Source organism: Nerophis lumbriciformis, linkage group LG04 (genome assembly GCF_033978685.3).
Source record: "Nerophis lumbriciformis linkage group LG04, RoL_Nlum_v2.1, whole genome shotgun sequence".
Lineage (NCBI taxonomy): Eukaryota > Metazoa > Chordata > Actinopteri > Syngnathiformes > Syngnathidae > Nerophis > Nerophis lumbriciformis.
In genome coordinates, this window is record NC_084551.2 from 52,598,316 (window position 1) to 52,620,000 (window position 21,685).

General features: G+C 35.2%; 2 protein-coding genes across 3 annotated transcripts in view; one reads left to right on the top strand and one right to left on the bottom strand.

Moving 5' to 3' along the window:
* Nucleotides 1-8,618: 8,618 nt before the first annotated feature.
* Nucleotides 8,619-16,594, top strand: eaf1 (ELL associated factor 1). Of its 2 annotated transcripts, XM_072912922.1 has the most exons (7): nucleotides 8,619-8,756; nucleotides 11,096-11,210; nucleotides 12,544-12,638; nucleotides 13,523-13,659; nucleotides 15,315-15,493; nucleotides 15,573-15,758; nucleotides 15,833-16,594. In XM_072912922.1, exons 2-7 carry the CDS (start codon nucleotides 11,108-11,110, stop codon nucleotides 15,880-15,882), a joined length of 750 nt encoding a protein of 249 aa, XP_072769023.1. In that variant the 5' UTR covers nucleotides 8,619-8,756; nucleotides 11,096-11,107; the 3' UTR covers nucleotides 15,883-16,594. The 2 variants fall into 2 exon arrangements, with proteins under 2 accessions (XP_072769023.1, XP_072769022.1); XM_072912921.1 differs by lacking the exon at nucleotides 8,619-8,756 and having other exon boundaries at nucleotides 10,911-11,210.
* A 2,420-nt stretch (nucleotides 16,595-19,014) lies between these two features.
* The window catches only part of bmper (BMP binding endothelial regulator), a 64,884-nt gene continuing 62,213 nt past the window's right edge, over nucleotides 19,015-21,685 (bottom strand). The window contains exon 16 of the mRNA XM_061945944.2: nucleotides 19,015-19,737. Coding sequence (XP_061801928.2) covers nucleotides 19,556-19,737 — 182 coding nt within the window. The 3' untranslated portion in view covers nucleotides 19,015-19,555. The remainder of the gene's footprint in view (nucleotides 19,738-21,685) is intronic.

Here is a 21,685-nt window from a genome sequence, read left to right on the forward strand (position 1 = left end):
TTTGTTTTATATTTATATTTATTTCGGGTGTATATTTACTATCTGCCTATGTTGAGGAGAAAGTGATGTACTAATTATTTTCCATTTGTGACTGTACCTTTAACTTACTGTATGTAGGACCTGGGGGGGTTATGTGTGTATGGGGTATGTGTTGGGTTGCTGTTCTTGGAAGTGGGTGGGGAAAAAAGGGGAAAATGTGATTACTGTTTTATTGTATATTGTAATACCTGTCAAATTTAATAAAAACATTTATTAATAAAAAATAAAAATAAAATCTCTAGTGCTGACCATAAAGCCGGGGTCGGCACCCCGCGGCTCTTTAGCGCCGCCCTAGTGGCTCCCTGGACCTCTTTCAGAGATGTGTGAAAATGGAAAAAGACGAAGAAAAAAATAAATGTATTATTTTAATATATTTTCTGTAGGAGAACAAACATGACACAAAAACTCCCTAATTGTTAGAAATCCCACTATTTATTAAGTTAAGTTAAAAAGTTAAAGTTCAAATGGTTGTCACATACACACACACACTAGGTGTGGTGAAAATTTTCCTCTGCATTTGACCCATCCTCGTTGTTCACCCCCTTGGGAGGTGAGGGGAGCAGTGAGCAGCAGCGGTGGCCACGCTCTGCAGTCATTTTTGGTGATTTAACCCCCAATTCCAACTCTTGATGCTGAGTACCAAGCAGGGAGGTAATGGCTCCCATTTTTATAGTCTTTGGTATGACTCGGCCGGGGTTTGACCTCACAACCTACCCATCTCAGGGCGGACACTCTAACCACAGGGCCACTGAGCTGGTTATACGTGCTTCAGAGATGAGAGTATTTGGCGAGCACCGTTGTGTCCTACTAATTTCAGCGATCCTTGAACTCACCGTAGTTTGTTTACATGCACAACTTTGTCCGTATTTTATGCCACTCATTCTTTGTCCACCAAACTTTTTATGCTGTGCGTGAATGAATGCACAAAGGTGAGCTTTATTGATGTTATTGATTGGCTGGAGTGTTTACCGGGCATATTTGGTCAATGCATGACTACAAGCTAATCCATGCTAACATGCTATTTAGGCTAGCTGTATGTACATATTGCATCATTATGCCTCGTTAGTAGGTATATTTGAGCTCATTTAATTTCCTTCACTTATGTCCTCTGTGTATTTAATTTGTGTTAGAATAATTATGTGTAAGTTATCACACAACTTTAGTATGCTTAATGTCTGTTGCTATAGTTATTAGCTATTGTGCTCAAGCTGTACTTTTTCTATCTGTGCAAGGACAAAACTTCTTGTCTGAGGGGTGACCTCAGCCGCAGATGTTATCTTTGTTTTAGCCCGCTAACAGCCAAGGACTTCAAGGACCTCAACTTAGATAAGACGACAGCAAGCAGACGAAGCAGAGACGAGGCGAAATCACAAGGCCCCCAGCACATTCCGTCACGTATTGTGCGTACTGGACCTGTTTTGCATGATATACTGTATGTGACCACTCCTTTTAGAGGCGGCCTCAGTGATGTTGACTGGGGAACTCTTGAATAAATAGAGGGATGCGGTAGCTGTACCTTAGGGCGTAGGGCAAGACTGTGACTAAGTGTGCAGCTCCATGCGTTCTCCTTATGAGCTAAATTGAACTCTGTCTTTGCATGATTCCTTGCTTCTTGCCTGTTGAATAAGATGTCATCAGTGTTTGAACCTGACAATTTGTCTCATGACACATTATCCGTATATATAATATTGGCTGCATTTCTGATGGTTGTGTGTGTGCCATGTTGTTCCAGACCACAGCAAACGTTACCCAGCTCGCAAAGATTGTAATAAATCCATAAGAAAAAGACGGCCTGCCGTTTCCTTTAACTTGGACACACACATCTATACCTTTGGCCATTCTGAGCCAGTCATTTCACAAACTTATTTCACCCTCAGAGAAGCCTCCATTCTACTAATGATTTCCAATGTTGCAAAAATGTGTAGAATAAAAATTAAAATACAACACCTCTGTCAACGAAGATTTGCGTCAGCCTTTGATAGTAGGCTAATATAGCTAATATAGACACTTACATCATGTGTTGCCTTCATTATAACACTTATATAAGACTTTTAAAGTAATTTTGATAGTAGGCTAATATAGCTAATATAGACACTTACATCATGTGTTGCCTTCATTATAACACTTATATAAGACTTTTAAAGTCATTTTGATAGTACCGGTAGGCTATTATAGCTAATATAGACACTTACATCATGTGTTGTCTTCCTTATAACACTTATATAAGACTTTTAAAGTCAGTTTGATAGTAGGCTAATATAGACACTTACATCATGTGTTGTCTTCATTACAACACTTATATAAGACTTTTTAAGTCATTTTGATAGTAGGCTATTATAGCTAATATAGACACTTACATCATGTGTTGTTTTCATTACAACACGTATATAGGGCTTTTAAAGTCATTTTGATAGTAGGCTATTATAGCTAATATAGACACTTACATCATGTGTTGTCTTCATTACAACACTTATATAAGACTTTTTAAGTCATTTTGATAGTAAGCTAATATAGCTAATATAGACACTTACATCATGTGTTGTCTTCCTTATAACACTTATATAAGACTTTTAAAGTCAGTTTGATAGTAGGCTAATATAGACACTTACATCATGTGTTGTCTTCATTACAACACTTATATAAGACTTTTTAAGTCATTTTGATAGTAGGCTATTATAGCTAATATAGACACTTACATCATGTGTTGTTTTCATTACAACACGTATATAGGGCTTTTAAAGTCATTTTGATAGTAGGCTATTATAGCTAATATAGACACTTACATCATGTGTTGTCTTCATTACAACACTTATATAAGACTTTTTAAGTCATTTTGATAGTAAGCTAATATAGCTAATATAGACACTTACATCATGTGTTGTCTTCCTTATAACACTTATATAAGACTTTTAAAGTCAGTTTGATAGTAGGCTAATATAGACACTTACATCATGTGTTGTCTTCATTATAACACTTATATAAGACTTTTAAAGTCATTTTGATAGTAGGCTATTATAGCTAATATAGACACTTACATCATGTGTTGCCTTCATTATAACACTTATATAAGACTTTTAAAGTAATTTTGATAGTATGCTAATATAGCTAATATAGACACTTACATCATGTGTTGCCTTCATTATAACACTTATATAAGACTTTTAAAGTCATTTTGATAGTAGGCTAATATAGCTAATATAGACACTTACACCATGTGTTGCCTTCATTACAACACTTATATAAGACTTTTAAAGTCATTTTGATAGTAGGCTAATATAGCTTATATAGACACTTACATCATGTGTTGCCTTCATTATAATACTTTTAAATTCATTTTGATAGTAGGCTAATACAACTAATATAGACACTTACATCATGTGTTGTTTTCATTACAACACTTATATAAGACTTTTTAAGTCATTTTGATAGTAGGCTATTATAGCTAATATAGACACTTACATCATGTGTTGCCTTCATTATAACACTTATATAAGGCTTTTAAAGTCATTTTGATAGTAGGCTAATATAGCTACTATAGACACTTACATCATGTGTTGCCTTCATTGTAACACTTATATAAGGCTTTTTAAGTAATTTTGATAGTAAGCTAATATAGCTAATATAGACACTTACATCATGTGTTGTTTTCATTACAACACTTATATAAAGCTTTTAAAGTCATTTTGATAGTAGGCTATTATAGCTAATATAGACACTTACATCATGTGTTGTCTTCATTACAACACTTATATAAGACTTTTTAAGTCATTTTGATAGTAGGCTAATATAGCTAATATAGACACTTACGTCATGTGTTGCCTTCATTATAACACTTATATAAGACTTTTAAAGTCATTTTGATAGTAGGCTATTATAGCTAATATAGACACTTACATCATGTGTTGTTTTCATTACAACACGTATATAGGGCTTTTAAAGTCATTTTGATAGTAGGCTATTATAGCTAATATAGACACTTACATCATGTGTTGTCTTCATTACAACACTTATATAAGACTTTTTAAGTCATTTTGATAGTAAGCTAATATAGCTAATATAGACACTTACATCATGTGTTGCCTTCATTATAACACTTATATAAGGCTTTTAAAGTCATTTTGATAGTAGACTAATATAGACACTTACATCATGCGTTGTCTTCATTATAACACTTATATAAGACTTTTAAAGTCATTTTGATAGTAGGCTAATATAGCTAATATAGACACTTACATCATGTATTGCCTTCATTATAACACGTATATAAGGCTTTTAAAGTCATTTTGATAGTAGGTTATTATAGCAAATATAGACACTTACATCATGTGTTGTCTTCATTATAACACTTGTATAAGACTTTTAAAGTCATTTTGATAGTAGGCTAATATAGACACTTACATCATGTGTTGCCTTCATTATAACACTTATACAAGGCTTTTAAAGTCATTTTGATAGTAGGCTATTATAGCAAATATAGACATTTACATCATGTGTTGCCTTCATTATAACGCTTATATAAGACTTTTAAAGTCATTTTGATAGTAGGCTATTATAGCTAATATAGACACTTACATCATGTGTTGCCTTCATTATAATACTTTTAAAGTCATTTTGATAGTAGGCTAATATAACTAATATAGACACTTACATCATGTATTGCCTTCATTATAACACTTATATAAGGCTTTTAAAGTCATTTTGATAGTAGGCTAATATAGCTAATATAGACACTTACATCATGTGTTGCCTTCATTATAAGGCTTATATAAGACTCTTAAAGTCATTTTGATAGTAGGCTAATATAGCTAATATAGACACGTACATCATGTGTGGCCTTCATTATAACACTTATATAAGGCTTTTATTTTTTTGCGGCTCCAGGCTGATTTTCTTTTTAGTATTTTTGGTCCAATATGGCTCTTTCAACATTTTGGGTTGCCGACCTCTGCTGTAAAAGAAAAATATTTTATGCAAATGAAAATTTTATATCAACAAGCTGTTTTTTCAACAATTAAACAATATTTAAACACAATTAGAATGCAACAATATATAATGGTGTTTGTCCAAGTCCTATAACTATAATAGCAACAATATATGATACAATTAATCATTTTCAACATACAGTAAAAGCCAAATGAGTCAATAATTCATGCAAATACAAATAATTCATGTGTCCAATAACTATATATATATATATATATATATATATATATATATATATATATTCGCGAAAATAAGCAGTAGAGAACTGCATGTATCGACCCCATCACACTCATTATTACAGTAAAATAAAGCTTAGAAAACCATCAATAATCATACTGACACATGTTCTAGTTTTTTTTCTTCTTTTTTTTTTATACTTTTATACTTTCTGTAATGTGTGAATTGTACAAGTCGGGCAATTATTTCTGACCACTTGCATTACAAATTAAGTATTTTTTGACAACAATTTGAATCTTGACGACAAACAAACGTTATTCCCTCATGTCAAAAAATTCTTAATCTTTAAGTGAAACTTTAAAACCAAAAAGTCCACATAAAACAAACATGTTTTAGTTATTTTGTGAAAGTTTGAACTGTTTGGCGGTGAAAAAAACCAACCCAAAAAGGTGGTTACTGCCAATAAAATAATAAAATGTGTACTTTTATATTACTAGGAACAATTTTAGAAGGTATTTCACTGCTAACTTACCATGTTGATGGTAAGTTTGCATTTACTTGTCAATAATGATCAACATAATACTGTATAGGAAAAATATTTTAGGCAAACGAAAAGCTGTTTTTTCAACAATTATACAACAATATATAATGGTGTTTTTCTAAGACCTATAACTATAATATCAACAAAATATAATACAATTAATCATTTTCTACATACAGTAAAAGCCAAATGAGTCAATAATTCATGCAACTATCACCTCTCATTCAAATACAAATAATTGACGTGTCCAATAACTTATTCTATGACTTTAAAAATATATCCACACATAATATTTATATTTGGGACAATAAGCAGTAGAGAACTGCATGTATTGACCCCATCACACTCATTATTACAGTAAAGTAAAGCTTAGAAAACCATCCCAACACTCAATAATTATACTGACACGTGTTATAGTTTTTTGTTTATTTCAAAATAATTTGATACTTTCTCTTGTGTCAATTTTACAAGTCGGGCAATTATTTCTGACCACTTGCATTACAAACAAAGTATTTTTTTGACAACAATTTGAATCTTGACGACAAATAAACGTTATTCCCTCATGTCAAAATTGTTTTAATATTTAAGCACTCAATAATTATACTCACACGTGATATATATATATATATATATATATATACACAGGTAAAAGCCAGTAAATTTGAATATTTTGAAAAACTTGATTTATTTCAGTAATTGCATTCAAAAGGTGTAACTTGTACATTATATTTATTCATTGCACACAGACTGATGCATTCAAATGTTTATTTCATTTAATTTTGATGATTTGAAGTGGCAACAAATGAAAATCCAAAATTCCGTGTGTCACAAAATTAGAATATTACTTAAGGCTAATACAAAAAAGGGATTTTTAGAAATGTTGGCCAACTGAAAAGTATGAAAATGAAAAATATGAGCATGTACAATACTCAATACTTGGTTGGAGCTCCTTTTGCCTCAATTACTGCGTTAATGCGGCGTGGCATGGAGTCGATGAGTTTCTGGCACTGCTCAGGTGTTATGAGAGCCCAGGTTGCTCTGATAGTGGCCTTCAACTCTTCTGCGTTTTTGGGTCTGGCATTCTGCATCTTCCTTTTCACAATACCCCACAGATTTTCTATGGGGCTAAGGTCAGGGGAGTTGGCGGGCCAATTTAGAACAGAAATACCATGGTCCGTAAACCAGGCACGGGTAGATTTTGCGCTGTGTGCAGGCGCCAAGTCCTGTTGGAACTTGAAATCTCCATCTCCATAGAGCAGGTCAGCAGCAGGAAGCATGAAGTGGTCTAAAACTTGCTGGTAGACGGCTGCGTTGACCCTGGATCTCAGGAAACAGAGTGGACCGACACCAGCAGATGACATGGCACCCCAAACCATCACTGATGGTGGAAACTTTACACTAGACTTCAGGCAACGTGGATCCTGTGCCTCTCCTGTCTTCCTCCAGACTCTGGGACCTCGATTTCCAAAGGAAATGCAAAATTTGCATGGTTGGGTGATGGTTTGGGGTGCCATGTCATCTGCTGGTGTCGGTCCACTCTGTTTCCTGAGATCCAGGGTCAACGCAGCCGTCTACCAGCAAGTTTTAGAGCACTTCATGCTTCCTGCTGCTGACCTGCTCTATGGAGATGGAGATTTCAAGTTCCAACAGGACTTGGCGCCTGCACACAGCGCAAAATCTACCCGTGCCTGGTTTACGGACCATGGTATTTCTGTTCTAAATTATTACCTATTATTATGATGCTAATGGTAGCTTGGCTAGGCCGCAGCCTGGTTTATCAACCGCATGGTTTGAAGCAGCCATTCTGGATGCGAGGTGCGTTCAGGGACATCCTGTAAAATGTAGTGACTGTCAATTTACTGTGTATTTTGCATATAAAAAAAGATTATTGTAAATTTAAGTATACCAATATCAGTACAGGTGAAACCAACTGAGAGAATGAATATGATAATTAGTATGAAGATTTGGTTTAAACACTATACGATCACACTCAAATGTAACATGTTGTTTGTAAAATGAAACTGTGGTTTTATTATGTCAAACATCAGAACTGTGAAGCCTTCTAACTGAGAATCCCGTGACCCAAGTGGACTCACCGTCTCACAATTTGCACTGTTTTGCAGGACACTGTAATAAAAGAAATTCATAATCCACCTGGTGCCAGTGATATGTTGAAGCGACAGCAGTGTGGAGCTGCATTTTGCCACATACAGTTGTGGACCGTCACATATATATATAATTTTTTTTAATTTTTTTTTTATTTTTATACTTTTATACTTTCTGTAATGCGTGAATTTTACAAGTCGGGCAATTATTTCTGACCACTTGCATTACAAATAAAGTATTTTTTGACAACAATTTGAATCTTGACGACAAATAAACGTTATTCCCTCATTGTCAAAATTGTTTTAATCTTTAAGCACTCAATAATTATACTCACACGTGATATATATATATATATATATATATATATATATATATATATATATATATATATATATATATATATATATATATATATATATATATATATATATATATATATATATATATTTTTTTTTTAATACTTTTAAACTTTCTGTAATGCGTGAATTTTACAAGTCGGGCAATTATTTCTGACCACTTGTATGACAAATAAAGTATTTTTTTTTGCCAACAATTTGAATCTTGACGACAAACAAACGTTATTCCCTCATGTCAAAACAAAGTGAATCTTTAAGTGGAACTTTAAGAGCAAAAAGTCGACGTAAAAACAAACGTGTTGTTTTATTTATTTCGTGAAAGAGAGGTAACGACAAATCGTGTATTGTGTTGCTCGCAACATGACGTCACCACAAACGTTTAAACGCGTTTAAAATAATAACATTTGATGTGTATTTTTTAATTTAAAAAAAAAACATCGCGAGTACAAATGCACATTTCATTATCCATGTTGTAGTGATAATATTGATTCAAATAAAATTAAAAATTACATTTTTGGCCACGTTGAAAAGTGTCAGGAAAAGGTTGGACAACAGTGAGTATATTTCTTTCAATAATTACTTCGGTGATTTTTTTTTTTAATTGACACTCATTATTTACATCTTGACAAATAACAACAATATACACCGCAGATGTTGATACATTTAATAAGTGCATTACACAAAAAACGTTTGTTTTATTCATTTTGGACATTATTTACAATATGTTTGTCACGTGACACGTAATCTCCATCTTGTTCGTTCACTACAAGTGTCCGTGTAGAACTTGGATTAGTACAAGGTTCCGCCTGTCGTGACGTCATATTTGAATTCTTTGGCGGTGGAAAACAAATCCCCAAAAGGTGTTTACTACCAATAAAATAATGAAATGTGTACTTATACATTACTAGAAACAAATGTAGAAGGTATTTTATTTATTTTTATTTTTTTTTAACAAAACTTTCACGATGGGTTTCCTTCCTTTGATATTACTTTCAGAACGGCTCCAGTTCTGAATGTGTATTTTAAAGGGTTAAATAAGTCGAAAAGTCACATTTGAGCATTGCAAAAATTATAAAATCAACACAGATGCTTACCTGCTGTCTGTGACCATCTGGTCCTTCATTGAAGTGTGTCCGGGTACTTCTGTGTACTAGAACATTTTCTAATTGGCTTAATGGTTAACAATTATCAATCAAATCTTGGAGGATGATTAAGAGTACAAAATCCCTTAAAATGATATCCTTGTTAAAAACATAGAAAGGGATTTAGGTAGCCCTTTTTGTCTTTTTTGATTTTTTTTTTTTCATATTTTTTATTATTATTTATATTTGATACTCTATCTGTATTTGCTTTTGTTTTCTTTCCTTGTTGTTGAAAGTGCCTTGACTGTTGAGTGAATTATAAATGTATGTTTGTTGTTCAATAATAAAACAAAATAAAATAAAATGAAAAATAGCAACTTCAGGTTCCAATGTCGATATATATGAAACAAAACATATGTTTTTGGTTTGTTTTTCATTTCTGTTGACTGGTGATTTTTATTTTTGTTGTATGACAAATAATCAAAATGAAACCGTTTCATATAAAAAAAAAATATTTAAAAAATACCTACTGTCGGTGGCCGGGTACTTCTGTTTACTAGAACATTTTCTAATTGGCTTAATGGTTTACAATCTTGGAGGATGATTAAGAGTACAAAAACCCTTAAATTGATATTTTTGTTAAAAACATTGAAAGTGATTTAGGTAGTCCTTTGTCTTTTTTATATATATATTTTTTGAATTATTATTATTTATTAATATTTAATACTCTATCTGTATTTTATTTTGTTTTCTTTCCTTGCTGTTGAAAGTGCCTTGACTGTTGAGTGAATTATAAATGCATGTTTGTTCAATAATGGAAATAAAAATAAAAATAGTGTAACCTATTTTTATGGACCCGCCTCTTTGTGATGTTAAATTCCTGTTATAAGATGTTATACAGTATATGCCTTGAGCTCTTATTTTGAAGGACCAAAGAGCGGAAGTGGTGACACGTTGTGGTGGAGCGGAGTTTTTCAAAACAAACGAAATAAAGTGGTACTCATGTAAAACTGGAGCCTCCGTGTTTGTTATTTAGTAGTTTTATACAGTATTGGCGACATACATCCCACCGCTGCCACCAATGTAACCGAGGGTTGATAAATGTGTCACTACTTCCGCTCTTTGCGCCTTCAAAATAAGAGCTCAAGGCATAAACTAACAGCTTATAACAGGAACTTAACATCACAAAGAGGCGAGTCCATAAAAATAGGTTACAATAGCAACTTCCGGTTCCGATGTCGATATATGACACAAAACATCTGTTTTTGGTTTGTTTTTCACTTCGGTTTGAGTAGTGATTTTTAATTTTGTTGTATGACGAATAATCAAAATCAAACTCTTTCATATTTAAAAAAACAACAAAAAACAAAAAACTACATTCGGTGGCCATCTTGTCTTTCACTGAAATGTGTCCGGGTACTTCTGTTTACTAGAATGCACGTCAACTTATTTCTACACGGAATAAAATGCGTTTGAATATATATATATATATATATATATATATATATATATACGTACATATTCAAGTGTAACCTATTTTTATGGACTTGCGTCTTTGTGATGTCAAGTTCCACAAGCATTCCTAAATTAAAAAAAATAAAAACGTCAAATTGCGTGACGGACGAGTAAAACCGGAAAAGGCGTGGCCTGGTGACGTAAGGGATGTTTTGCTAACTGTTAGCTCGCGAGCTAACTCCCCCCATCGCCGACTTTTTATCAAATCAATCTGGCCGATTTAAGGAGCTTTTGTTATTATTATTATTATTTTTTAAACATCTGTGACACCAGCGTGAATGTTCTGTGATAAACAGAAAGAAGACGACATGAACGGAAGTACGAACCCGCTGCTGGACAAAGAGGAGCATGTTTTAAAGCTGGGAGAAAGCTTCGAGAAGAGGCCCAAGTCCTCCTTCCACACCATTAGATGTAAGATAAATATGTTTTTATTACTTACCTTGATTTTTTAACCATTGCTGTATTTTATGTGTAAATGTTGTAGTATGCATTTGGAAGTGAGTAGCATTTATTTTCTATGACGTAATGCATTTGGAAGTAAGTTGCATTTATTTTCTATGACGTACTGCATTTGGAAGTAGCATTTATTTTCTATGACGTAATGCATTTGGAAGTAAGTTGCATTTATTTTCTATGACGTAATGCATTTGGAAGTAAGTTGCATTTATTTTCTATGACGTAATGCATTTGGAAGTAAGTTGCATTTATTTTCTATGACGTAATGCATTTGGAAGTAAGTTGCATTTATTTTCTATGACGTAATGCATTTGGAAGTAAGCGGCATTTATTTTCTATGACGTAATGCATTTGGAAGTAAGTGGTAGTTATTTTCTATGACGTAATGCATTTGGAAGTAGCATATATTTTCTATGACATAATGCATTTGGAAGTAAGTAGCATGTATTTTCTATGACGTAATGCATTTGGAAGTAAGTGGCATTTATTTTCAATGACGTAATGCATTTGGAAGTGGCATTTATTTTCTATGACGTAATTTATTTGGAAGTAGCATTTATTTTCTATGACGTAATGCATTTGGAAGTATTTATTTTGTATGACATAATGCATTAGGAAGTAAGTAGCATTTGTTTTCTATGACGTAATACATTTGGAAGTAAGTGGCTTTTATTTTCTATGACATAATGCATTAGGAAGTAATTTTGGAAGTAAGTGGCTTTTATTTTGCATGACGTAATGCATTTGGAAGTAGTATTTATTTTGTATGACATAATGTATTAGGAAGTAAGTAGCATTTATTTTCTATGACGTAATGCATTTGGAAGTAGTATTTATTTTCTATGACGTAATGCATTTGGAAGTAAATAGCATTTATTTTCTATGACGTAATGCATTTGGAAGTAAGTGGCATTTATTTTCTATGACTTAATGCATTTGGAAGTAAGTAGCATTTATTTTCTATGACATTGAATTTTGGAGTAAGTAGTATTTATTTTCTATGACATAATGCATTAGGAAGTAGCATTTATTTTCTATGATGTCATGCATTTGGAAGTAAGTAGCATTTATTTTCAATGACGTAATGCATTTGGAAGTAAGTAGCATTTATTTTCTATGACGTAATGCATTTGGAAGTAAGTAGTATTTATTTTGCATGACATAATGTATTAGGAAGTAGCATTTATTTTCTATGACGTAATGCATTTGGAAGTAAGTAGCATATATTTTCTATGACGTAATACATTTGGATGTAAGTAGTACTTATTCTGTATTCCATACATCTTAGATGATTTCAAGCCAGCCTCCATCGACACGAGCTGCGAAGGAGAGCTGCATGTCGGCAAAGGAGACGAAGTCACCATCACGCTGCCTCACATTCCGGTAAAATTGCTCACCAGAGATGGGACTTACGCGAACTAATAGCGTCTATTGAACGGCTCTTTTTTAGGCTCCCGCTGAGAACCGATTCCCAATTGTGAGCCGTTTTTTTTATGCACATGCTTAAAAAAAGTATTTGCAGCACTTACTTTTTCCACATGTTATGTAGTCTTAATCCAAAATTGAATACATTCAATTTTGTCCTCAAAATTCTACACACAATACCCTGTAATTAACTGTGTGGTATTCTCTCCAGCAGGGGTGTCAAACGTAAGTGTTTGCTAAATGTGTCCACTAGATGTCGCAATAGCAATTCTTTGTAGCTTTGAAGACGATGCTACATATGTAAAAAATAAATAAACCACATGTTAGTGCACTAGTAATGGAAAATTAGCAAACCACATAAATAACATCCTGTAATTTGATTTTGACATCATTTTTTTATCTTGATAGATTGAAAATGAACACCAATGAGTTGACTGATGAACATTATCACATCATTTATTTAAAAAGTATAAATAACGACAAATAAAGGTAGAATATTATTAACCGCAACATGTAAGTGTAAAAAAAAACATTATAATTTGTACATTTTCAGAATGAGCTTGTTCGATTTTTAAACAAAGAAAACAATCTGAAGTTGTCTTTATTTTTAAGTTATCGTGCCGTGATTTCACTTGGGAGTAGATTTTTCTCTCTAAAAAGAGTTTGACACCCCTGCTCTAGAGTCTTATCTAATTTTACCTGATAGTATGTCTGCCCTTGCTTGATACTTGTTCAAATCTGCATGTTCTTAGACTGTCGGGGTACACAAATATGCATACATGTTTGAAAAAATATGCCAAGATTAGGAATGTTGACAGTCAAACTTGTCGTGGTGCCTCCAGGGCTCCACGCCACCGATGACGGTGTTCAAAGGGAACAAGCGGCAGTACCAGAAGGACTGCGTGCTCATCATCAACCACGACACCGGAGGATTTGTCCTGGAGAAGCTGAGCAGCAGCATCCAGGTGAAGAAAACCAGGTAAATACGTCGTCATGGCACACGGAGAGGAAGATAACGTGTTGTGCAATATGGACGGTCAAATGGGACAAAATTAAATAAATACACATTTAAATGATTATTATTATTTATAATTATAAATACATGTGTGTTAAATGTGTCATTTATTTATTTAATGGAAAAGTATTTTTTTCATTATTTAACTAATTATTTCACTAATTAATAAAAAAAAAAAATTAAAATCATGAATAACCCAATTTTTAAACATTTAAATAATAATAAAATATTGAAATAACTAAATTGTAAAAATAATGGATTAGTTAAATAAATATATTTTCTAAATTAAAATAAGTATTGACACATTTATGAACATGTATTATGTATTCCAAATTTAATGAATTAATGACACACATTTAATTATTTATAGATGTATTTATTTCATTATGTCCTGTTTATTGCAAGTGTTTTAATTGTAATGACTACATTTAGCCACATTGTTGAATTGTAAAACAATGAATTAATAAAATAAATATAATTTTAAATTGAATTAACTAAAGACACATTTAATAACATGTACGTATTTAATTCCAAATTTAATTGCTAAACGACACATTTAATAAATTACTGAATGATGTATTAATTTAATTCTGTCACTGATGTGACCCTCTTTATTGCAAGTGTTTGTAATTGTAATGACTACGTGTAGCCACATTGTTAAATTGTAAAACAATTAATTAAACATTTTAAATTGAACTACTTAAATACACATTTAATAACATATACGTATTTAAATCCAAATTTAATTGCTAAACGACACATTTAATAAATTACTGAAATATGTATTCATTTCATTCTGTCCCTGATGTGACCCTCTTTGTTACAAGTGTTTTTAATTGCAATGACTACTTGTAGCCACATTGTTGAATTGTAAAACAATTAATTAATTAAAGACACATTTAATAACATGTATTTAATTCCAAATTTAATAAATTATTTAAAGATGTATTAATTTAATTCTGTCCCTAATGTGACCCTCTTTGTTGCAAGTGTTTTTAATTGTAATGACTACGTTTAGCGACATTGTTGAATTGTGAAAGAATGAATTAAATAAATATAATTTTAAATTGAATTAATTAAAGACACATTTAATGACATACACGTATTTAAATCCAAATTTAATTGCTAAACGACACTTTTAATAAATTACTGAAAGATATATTAATTTCATACTGTCCCACGTGACCCTCTTTATTAAACATTTAAATAATAAAATATTTAAATAATTAAATTGTAAACATAATGGATTAGTTAAATAAATATAATTCTGAATTTAATTAATTAATGACACATTTAATTAATTATTTAAAGATGTATTTATTTAATTATGTCCTGTTTATGGCAAGTGTTTTTAATTGTAATGACTACATTTAGCCACATTGTTGAATTGTAAAACAATGAATTAATTATATAAATATAATTTTAAATTGAATTAATTAAAGACACCTTTAGTAACATGTACGTATTTAATTCCAAATTTAATTGGTAAACGACACATTTAATAAATTACTGAAAGATGTATTAATTTAATTCTGTCCCTGATGTGTTTTTAATTGTAATAACTACATTTATCCACATGGCGGCAGCAAACACGTACAATTAGTGTATGTTTTTCTCAGGGCCGAGGGCAGCAGTAAGATCCAAGCTCGCATCGAGCAGCAGGCAGTCCGCACCAACACGCCCGGCCCTCAGTTCCGGGCCCCGACGAAGCCCGGCGTGGCAGTCAAGACGTCGCCGTCTCCGTCTCCCTCCAAGGACAACCCCTCCCCTGAGCCGCAGCTTGACGACATCAAGAGAGGTGAGGCCTCCACGCGGCAGATGCACGTTATCGTAGGGTGAAGCCAAAGAGCTGAAACGGCGGTCCGTGCCGCCAACAGAGCTGCGGGCGGAGGTGGACGTCATCGAGCAGATGAGCAGCAGCGGTAGCAGCTCGTCCGCGTCGGCCAGCGGCGACGACAGCAGCGACGGCGAGCGCCAAGCCCCCTCGCCACCTCCTTGCCACCCCCTCGCCAACGGAGGCGAGCGGCAGCCGGCCGGCGACAACCAGCTCTTGAACACGCTCCGTGAGTTCCCGTGTTGTCTTTAGACACTTCCGAAACGACAATGGCGTTCTAACGAGGCCTCTCGACGTCAACAGGAAGCGACCTCCAGCTCAGCGAGTCGGGCAGCGACAGCGATGACAACTGATTGGCCCCGCACCCCCTCACACCAGCGGACGCAGCAACACCCGAGAGTGTATTTTTTAATATACATTTGATTTTCTACAAGAGTGTAGCTGGAAGATTGTATATTTTAGAAGGAACTATTTTATTTTCTCTACTTTCGTTTTAACTGAGAGCAGGAAGAGATGACCTCTCCTCCTCGCATCTTTTAGCAGAGAGGATTGTGGGTAAACTTGCACATTACCAGAGCTCCAAAAGGGAAAATGTCCGGTGTTAACCACTAAGTGTGTTTTGCTCAGACTACGTTGAAATGTTGTGTTCCCGATCACGATTTTGTTGACTTTTTTAGTTAGTTGTGTGCTACTTTTCAGTATATTTATCTTTTGTCGCTTGTTTTCTTGTGGGATATGTACAAAAAAAAGTATTTAAATAAAAGATGATACAAAGACAAAGTAGAAATGAGTCGTGAGTGGAAAACGACTTTTTGAAAATCGATGTAATTGTTACTTCAGAGCCACGAAGAATCGACCGAGTGTTGGCTAAATGATGCCTCTATGATCGTGTGGCACACGCAATAGCTGCATTGACGCAGGTTTTCTGCATATCATTAAACGTTACCAAATGGATTTTACAAAAATTAAGGCCTTAAATACGAGGCATTTAAAAAAAAAAAATCCTACAATTATACACCCAAGATTGTCAATTAATTGAACAATAAAGAAAACATACATTTTAAATATCTGACGTCCTTATTGCTGCATATTTTCCGCCGTCCTGTGGCCAACGTGAGTAATTCAGGTCAATGACCATGAAATGTTCATTGATGCGAATACACTTGTACGACCCAATCCAAGTAACCTTCCCTAGTCATGGTGCAAAAAAAAAAATTGCGACCAAGACAAAAAGTCAACACACTTGGTCGCATATTACACATTGCGGATGTTATAAAAAATGTCCAATTACCTAATATGTATATGTATATATGTATACCCCGAAAGGGACAAGCGTTAGAATATATATAATATATACACACATATATATATATATATATATATATATATATATATATATATATATATATATATATATATATATATATATATATGCATACATATATACACACATATATATACACACACATATATACGGTATATATATACACACACACATACACACATATATATATATATATACATACATATACACATACATATATACGTGTATATATATATTTATATACATATATATAAATATATATGCATACATATATACACATATACATACATACACATATATATATATACACACACACACATTTATATATACACATACATATGTATATATAAATATATTAACATTCATATACAGTATATAAATATACAAACCCCGTTTCCATATGAGTTGGGAAATTGTGTTAGATGTAAATATAAACGGAATACAATGATTTGCAAATCCTTTTCAACCCATATTCAGTTGAATATGCTACAAAGACAACATATTTGATGTTCAAACTGATAAAACTTTTTTTTTTTTTGCAAATAATCATTAACTTTAGAACGTGACAAAGAAGTTGGGAAAGGTGGCAATAAATACTGATAAAGTTAAGGAATGCTCATCAAACACTTATTTGGAACATCCCACAGGTGAACAGTCAAATTGGGAACAGGTGGGTGCCATGATTGGGTATAAAAGTAGATTCCATGAAATGCTCAGTCATTCACAAACAAGGATGGGGTGAGGGTCACCACTTTGTCAACAAATGCGTGAGCAAATTGTTGAACAGTTTAAGAAAAACCTTTATCAACCAGCTATTGCAAAGAATTTAGGGATTTCACCATCTACGGTCTGTAATATCATCAAAGGGTTCAGAGAATCTGGAGAAATCACTGCACGTAAGCAGCTAAGCCCGTGACCTTCCATCCCTCAGGCTGTACTGCATCAACAAGCGACATCAGTGTGTATCGGATATCACCACATGGGCTCAGGAACACTTCAGAAACCCACTGTCAGTAACTACAGTTGGTCGCTACATCTGTAAGTGCAAGTTAAAACTCTCCTATGAAAGGCGAAAAGCGTTAATCAACAACACCCAGAAACACCGCCGGCTTCGCTGGGCCTGAGCTCATCTAAGTGGAAAAGTGTTCTGTGGTCTGACGAGTCCACATTTCAAATTGTTTTTGGAAACTGTGGACGTCGTGTCCTCCGGACCAAAGAGGAAAAGAACCATCCGGATTGTTTTAGGCGCAAAGTGTAAAAGCCAGCATGTGTGATGGTATGGGGGTGTATTAGTGCCCAAGACATGGGTAACTTACTCATCTGTGAAGGCGCCATTAATGCTGAAAGGTACATACAGGTTTTGTTGCCATCCAAGCAACGTTACCATGGACGCCCCTGCTTATTTCAGAAAGACAATGCCAAGCCACGTGTTACATCAACGTGGCTTCATAGTAAAAGAGTGCGGGTACTAGACTGGCCTGCCTGTAGTCCATACCTGTCTCCCATTGAAAATGTATGGCGCATTATGAAGCCTAAAATAGCACAACGGAGACCCCCGGACTGTTGAACAACTTAAGCTGTACATCAAGCAAGAATGGGAAAGAATTCCACCTGAGAAGCTTCAAAAATGTGTCTCCTCAGTTCCCAAACGTTTACTGAGTGTTGTTAAAAGGAAAGGCCATGTAACACAGTGGTGAACATGCCCTTTCCCAACTACCTTGGCACGTGTTGCAGCCATGAAATTCTAAGTTAATTATTATTTGCAAAAAAATAATGAAGTTTATGAGTTTGAACATCAAATATGTTGTCTTTGTAGTGCATTCAATTGAATATGGGTTGAAAAGGATTTGCACATCATTGTATTCCGTTTATATTTACATCTAACACAATTTCCCAACTCATATGGAAACAGGGTTTGTATTTAATGTGGGTCACCACATAATTCAATGTTGTCTTCCATGTCATTAATTTAACGTGGTCCACCACTTACTTCCATTCAATGTTGTCTTCCACGCCATTTAATATGTCCCGCCACGTCCATGGAATGTGGCCATCATTTTGAAGTGGCCCTGGATAAAAAAAAAACCCTTCCCTGCCCTAAAGTATTAGTGATGAAGTGAAGACAGAAGTCCCAAGTAGGATAAAAGATTATATTGTTGGTCTTAAATAAGTCATTTGGTTTAGTGATCACCTTACTAACAACAAGACTACAGTACTTTTCATCCAGGACAGACTCACATTTGGGCATTTCTCTTCAAACAGTACACAATAAATACTTTCCCTTTCCCTTTCCATCGCCTCTTTATTCTAGCCACCTTCCGGCCGGCGCTACCACGTTGGCTATATAAATTAACAGTATCAACGCATCATAATTACAACAATACTTCTAGAAAAGCTCGAGTGAATCTGGCTAGCTTACAGTGTGAAACCAAGACGTCCAGGCCGGTTCCGCGCTGCCCCCGGTTCCACGTCGGCTCGCAAAGAGTCCAAAAGTCCCTTGAGGGTCCGTGAAATGTTTTCTGTGGAACCACAACGCTCCATTCTTCACCTGAGTGTTTGGGGGTGGGAGACAAGACGGGTCTTCCTCGCCAAATAATGGACCCTGAGTACTTTACCGTATATCCGCAGTCTTAGACGCTTTGGAGTTTGGCCCCCAAAGCAAGCGGACGAGCCCCGCCCCCTCCCACCCGGGGTCACGAGGGTCACCGGCCGGGGCAGGCGATGGGCTTGATGCAGCGCCCTTGGAAGAGCACCAGGTTGGCGGGACAGTGGCAGCCGGCCACGCAGGGCTTGTGGCACGGTCCGATCTCGTTCCAGTTGTCGCAGGTTTTGGTGCAGCCCGGCCCGCAGGTGTCGTACACGGCGCCGTGCTTGCACTGCGTGGCTGCGACACAAGGCATGATGTCACGCACCGTGGCGAGTGATGCAACCTAATGGCATTGTCCAATACTGTATAATACGAGACGTTTGTATAGGTGGTCCTCAACCTTATCACCGAGTACCACCATACAGTACTACTTAAAAGGTACAGTCGCGATCAAAAGTTTACATAAAGTCATGGCTGTCTTGAGTTTCCAATCATTTCTACAACTCTTATTTTTTTGTGATAGAGTGATTGGAGCACTTACTTGTTGGTCACAAAAAAACATTTGTGAAGTTTGGTTCTTTTATGAATTTATTATGGGTCTACTGAAAATATGAGCAAATGTGCTGGGTCAAAAGTATACATACAGCAATGTTAATATTTGCTTACATGTCCCTTGGCAAGTTTACCTGCAATAAGGCACTTTTGGTAGCCATCCACAAGCTTCTGCTTGAATTTTTGACCACTCTTGACAAAATTGTTGCGGTTCAGCTAAATGTGTTGGTTTTCTGACATGGACTTGTTTCTTCAGCATTGTCCACACGTTTAAGTCAGGACTTTGGGAAGGCCATTCTAAAACCTTCATTTTAGCCTGATTTAACCATTCCTTTACCACTTTTGACGTGTGTTTGGGGTCATTGTCCTGTTGGAACACCCAACTGCGCCCAAGACCTAACCTCCGGGCTGATGATTTTAGCTTGTCCTGAAGAATTTGGAGGTAATCCTCCTTTTTCATTGTCCCATTTACTCTCTGTAAAGCACCAGTTCCATTGGCAGCAAAACAGGCCCAGAGCATAATACTACCACCACCATGCTTAACAGTAGGAATGGTGTTCCTGGAGGAATGGTGTTCCTGGGATTAAAGGCCTCACCTTTTCTCCTCCAAACATATTGCTGGGTATTGTGGCCAAACAGCTACATTTTTGTTTCATCTGACCACAGAACTTTCCTCCAGAAGGTTTTATCTTTGTCCATGTGATGTCAGAGGAAACAAACATTTAGCTGTTTGGCCACAATACCCAGCAATATGTTTGGAGGAGAATGGTGAAGGCCTTTAATCCCAGGAACACCATTCCTACCGTCAAGCATGGTGGTGGTAGTATTATGCTCTGGGCCTGTTTTGCTGTTTTCCAACAGGACAATGACCACAAACACACGTCAAAAGTGGTAAAGGAATGGCTAAATCAGGCTAGAATGAAGGTTTTAGAATTGCCTTCCCAAAGTCCTGACTTAAACGTGTGGACAATGCTGAAGAAACAAGTCCATGTCAGAAAACCAACACATTTAGCTGAACTGCACCAATTTTGTCAAGAGGAGTGGTCAAAAATTCAACAAGAACCTTGCCAGAATCTTGTGGATGGCTACCAAGAGCGCCTTATTGCAGTGAAACTTGGATTAAAGGCCTCACCTTTTCTCCGCCAAACATATTACTGGGTATTGTGGCCAAACAGCTCCATTTTTGTTTCATCTGACCACAGAATTTTCCTCCAGAAGGTTTTATCTTTGTCCATGTGATGAAAATGGCCAACAATACTTCATTTACATGTCGTGACCTGAATGTTATTCTTGGCGGTAGGAATGGTGTTCCTGGGATTCAAGGCCTCACCTTTTGTCCTCCAAACATATTCCTGGGTATTGTGGCCAAACAGCTCACTTTTTGACATCACATGGACAAAGATAAGACCTTCTGTGGTCAGATGAAACAAAAATGGAGCTGTTTGGCCACAATCCCCAGCAATATGTTTGGAGGAGAAAAGGTGAGGCCTTTAATCCCAGGAACACCATGCCGACCGTCAAGCATGGTGGTGGTAGTTTATGCTCTGGGCCTGTTTTGCTGCCAATGGAACTGGTGCTTTACAGAGAGTAAATGGGACAATGAAGAAGGAGGATTACCTCCAAATTCTTCAGGACAAGCTAAAAGCATCAGCCCGGAGGTTGGGTCTTGGGCACAGTTATAATGATAAATGAT

What these genes read in the sequence shown, in the direction of transcription:
- eaf1 (XM_072912921.1), top strand. Translation starts at nt 11,078, where the DNA reads ATGTTCTGTGATAAACAGAAAGAAGACGACATGAACGGAAGTACGAAC. An exon ending in GCTTGACGACATCAAGAGAG is followed by an intron (nt 15,494 to 15,572) that starts GTGAGGCCTCCA and finishes TGCCGCCAACAG; the next exon opens with AGCTGCGGGCGGAGGTGGAC. An exon ending in CCAGCTCTTGAACACGCTCC is followed by an intron (nt 15,759 to 15,832) that starts GTGAGTTCCCGT and finishes CGACGTCAACAG; the next exon opens with GAAGCGACCTCCAGCTCAGC.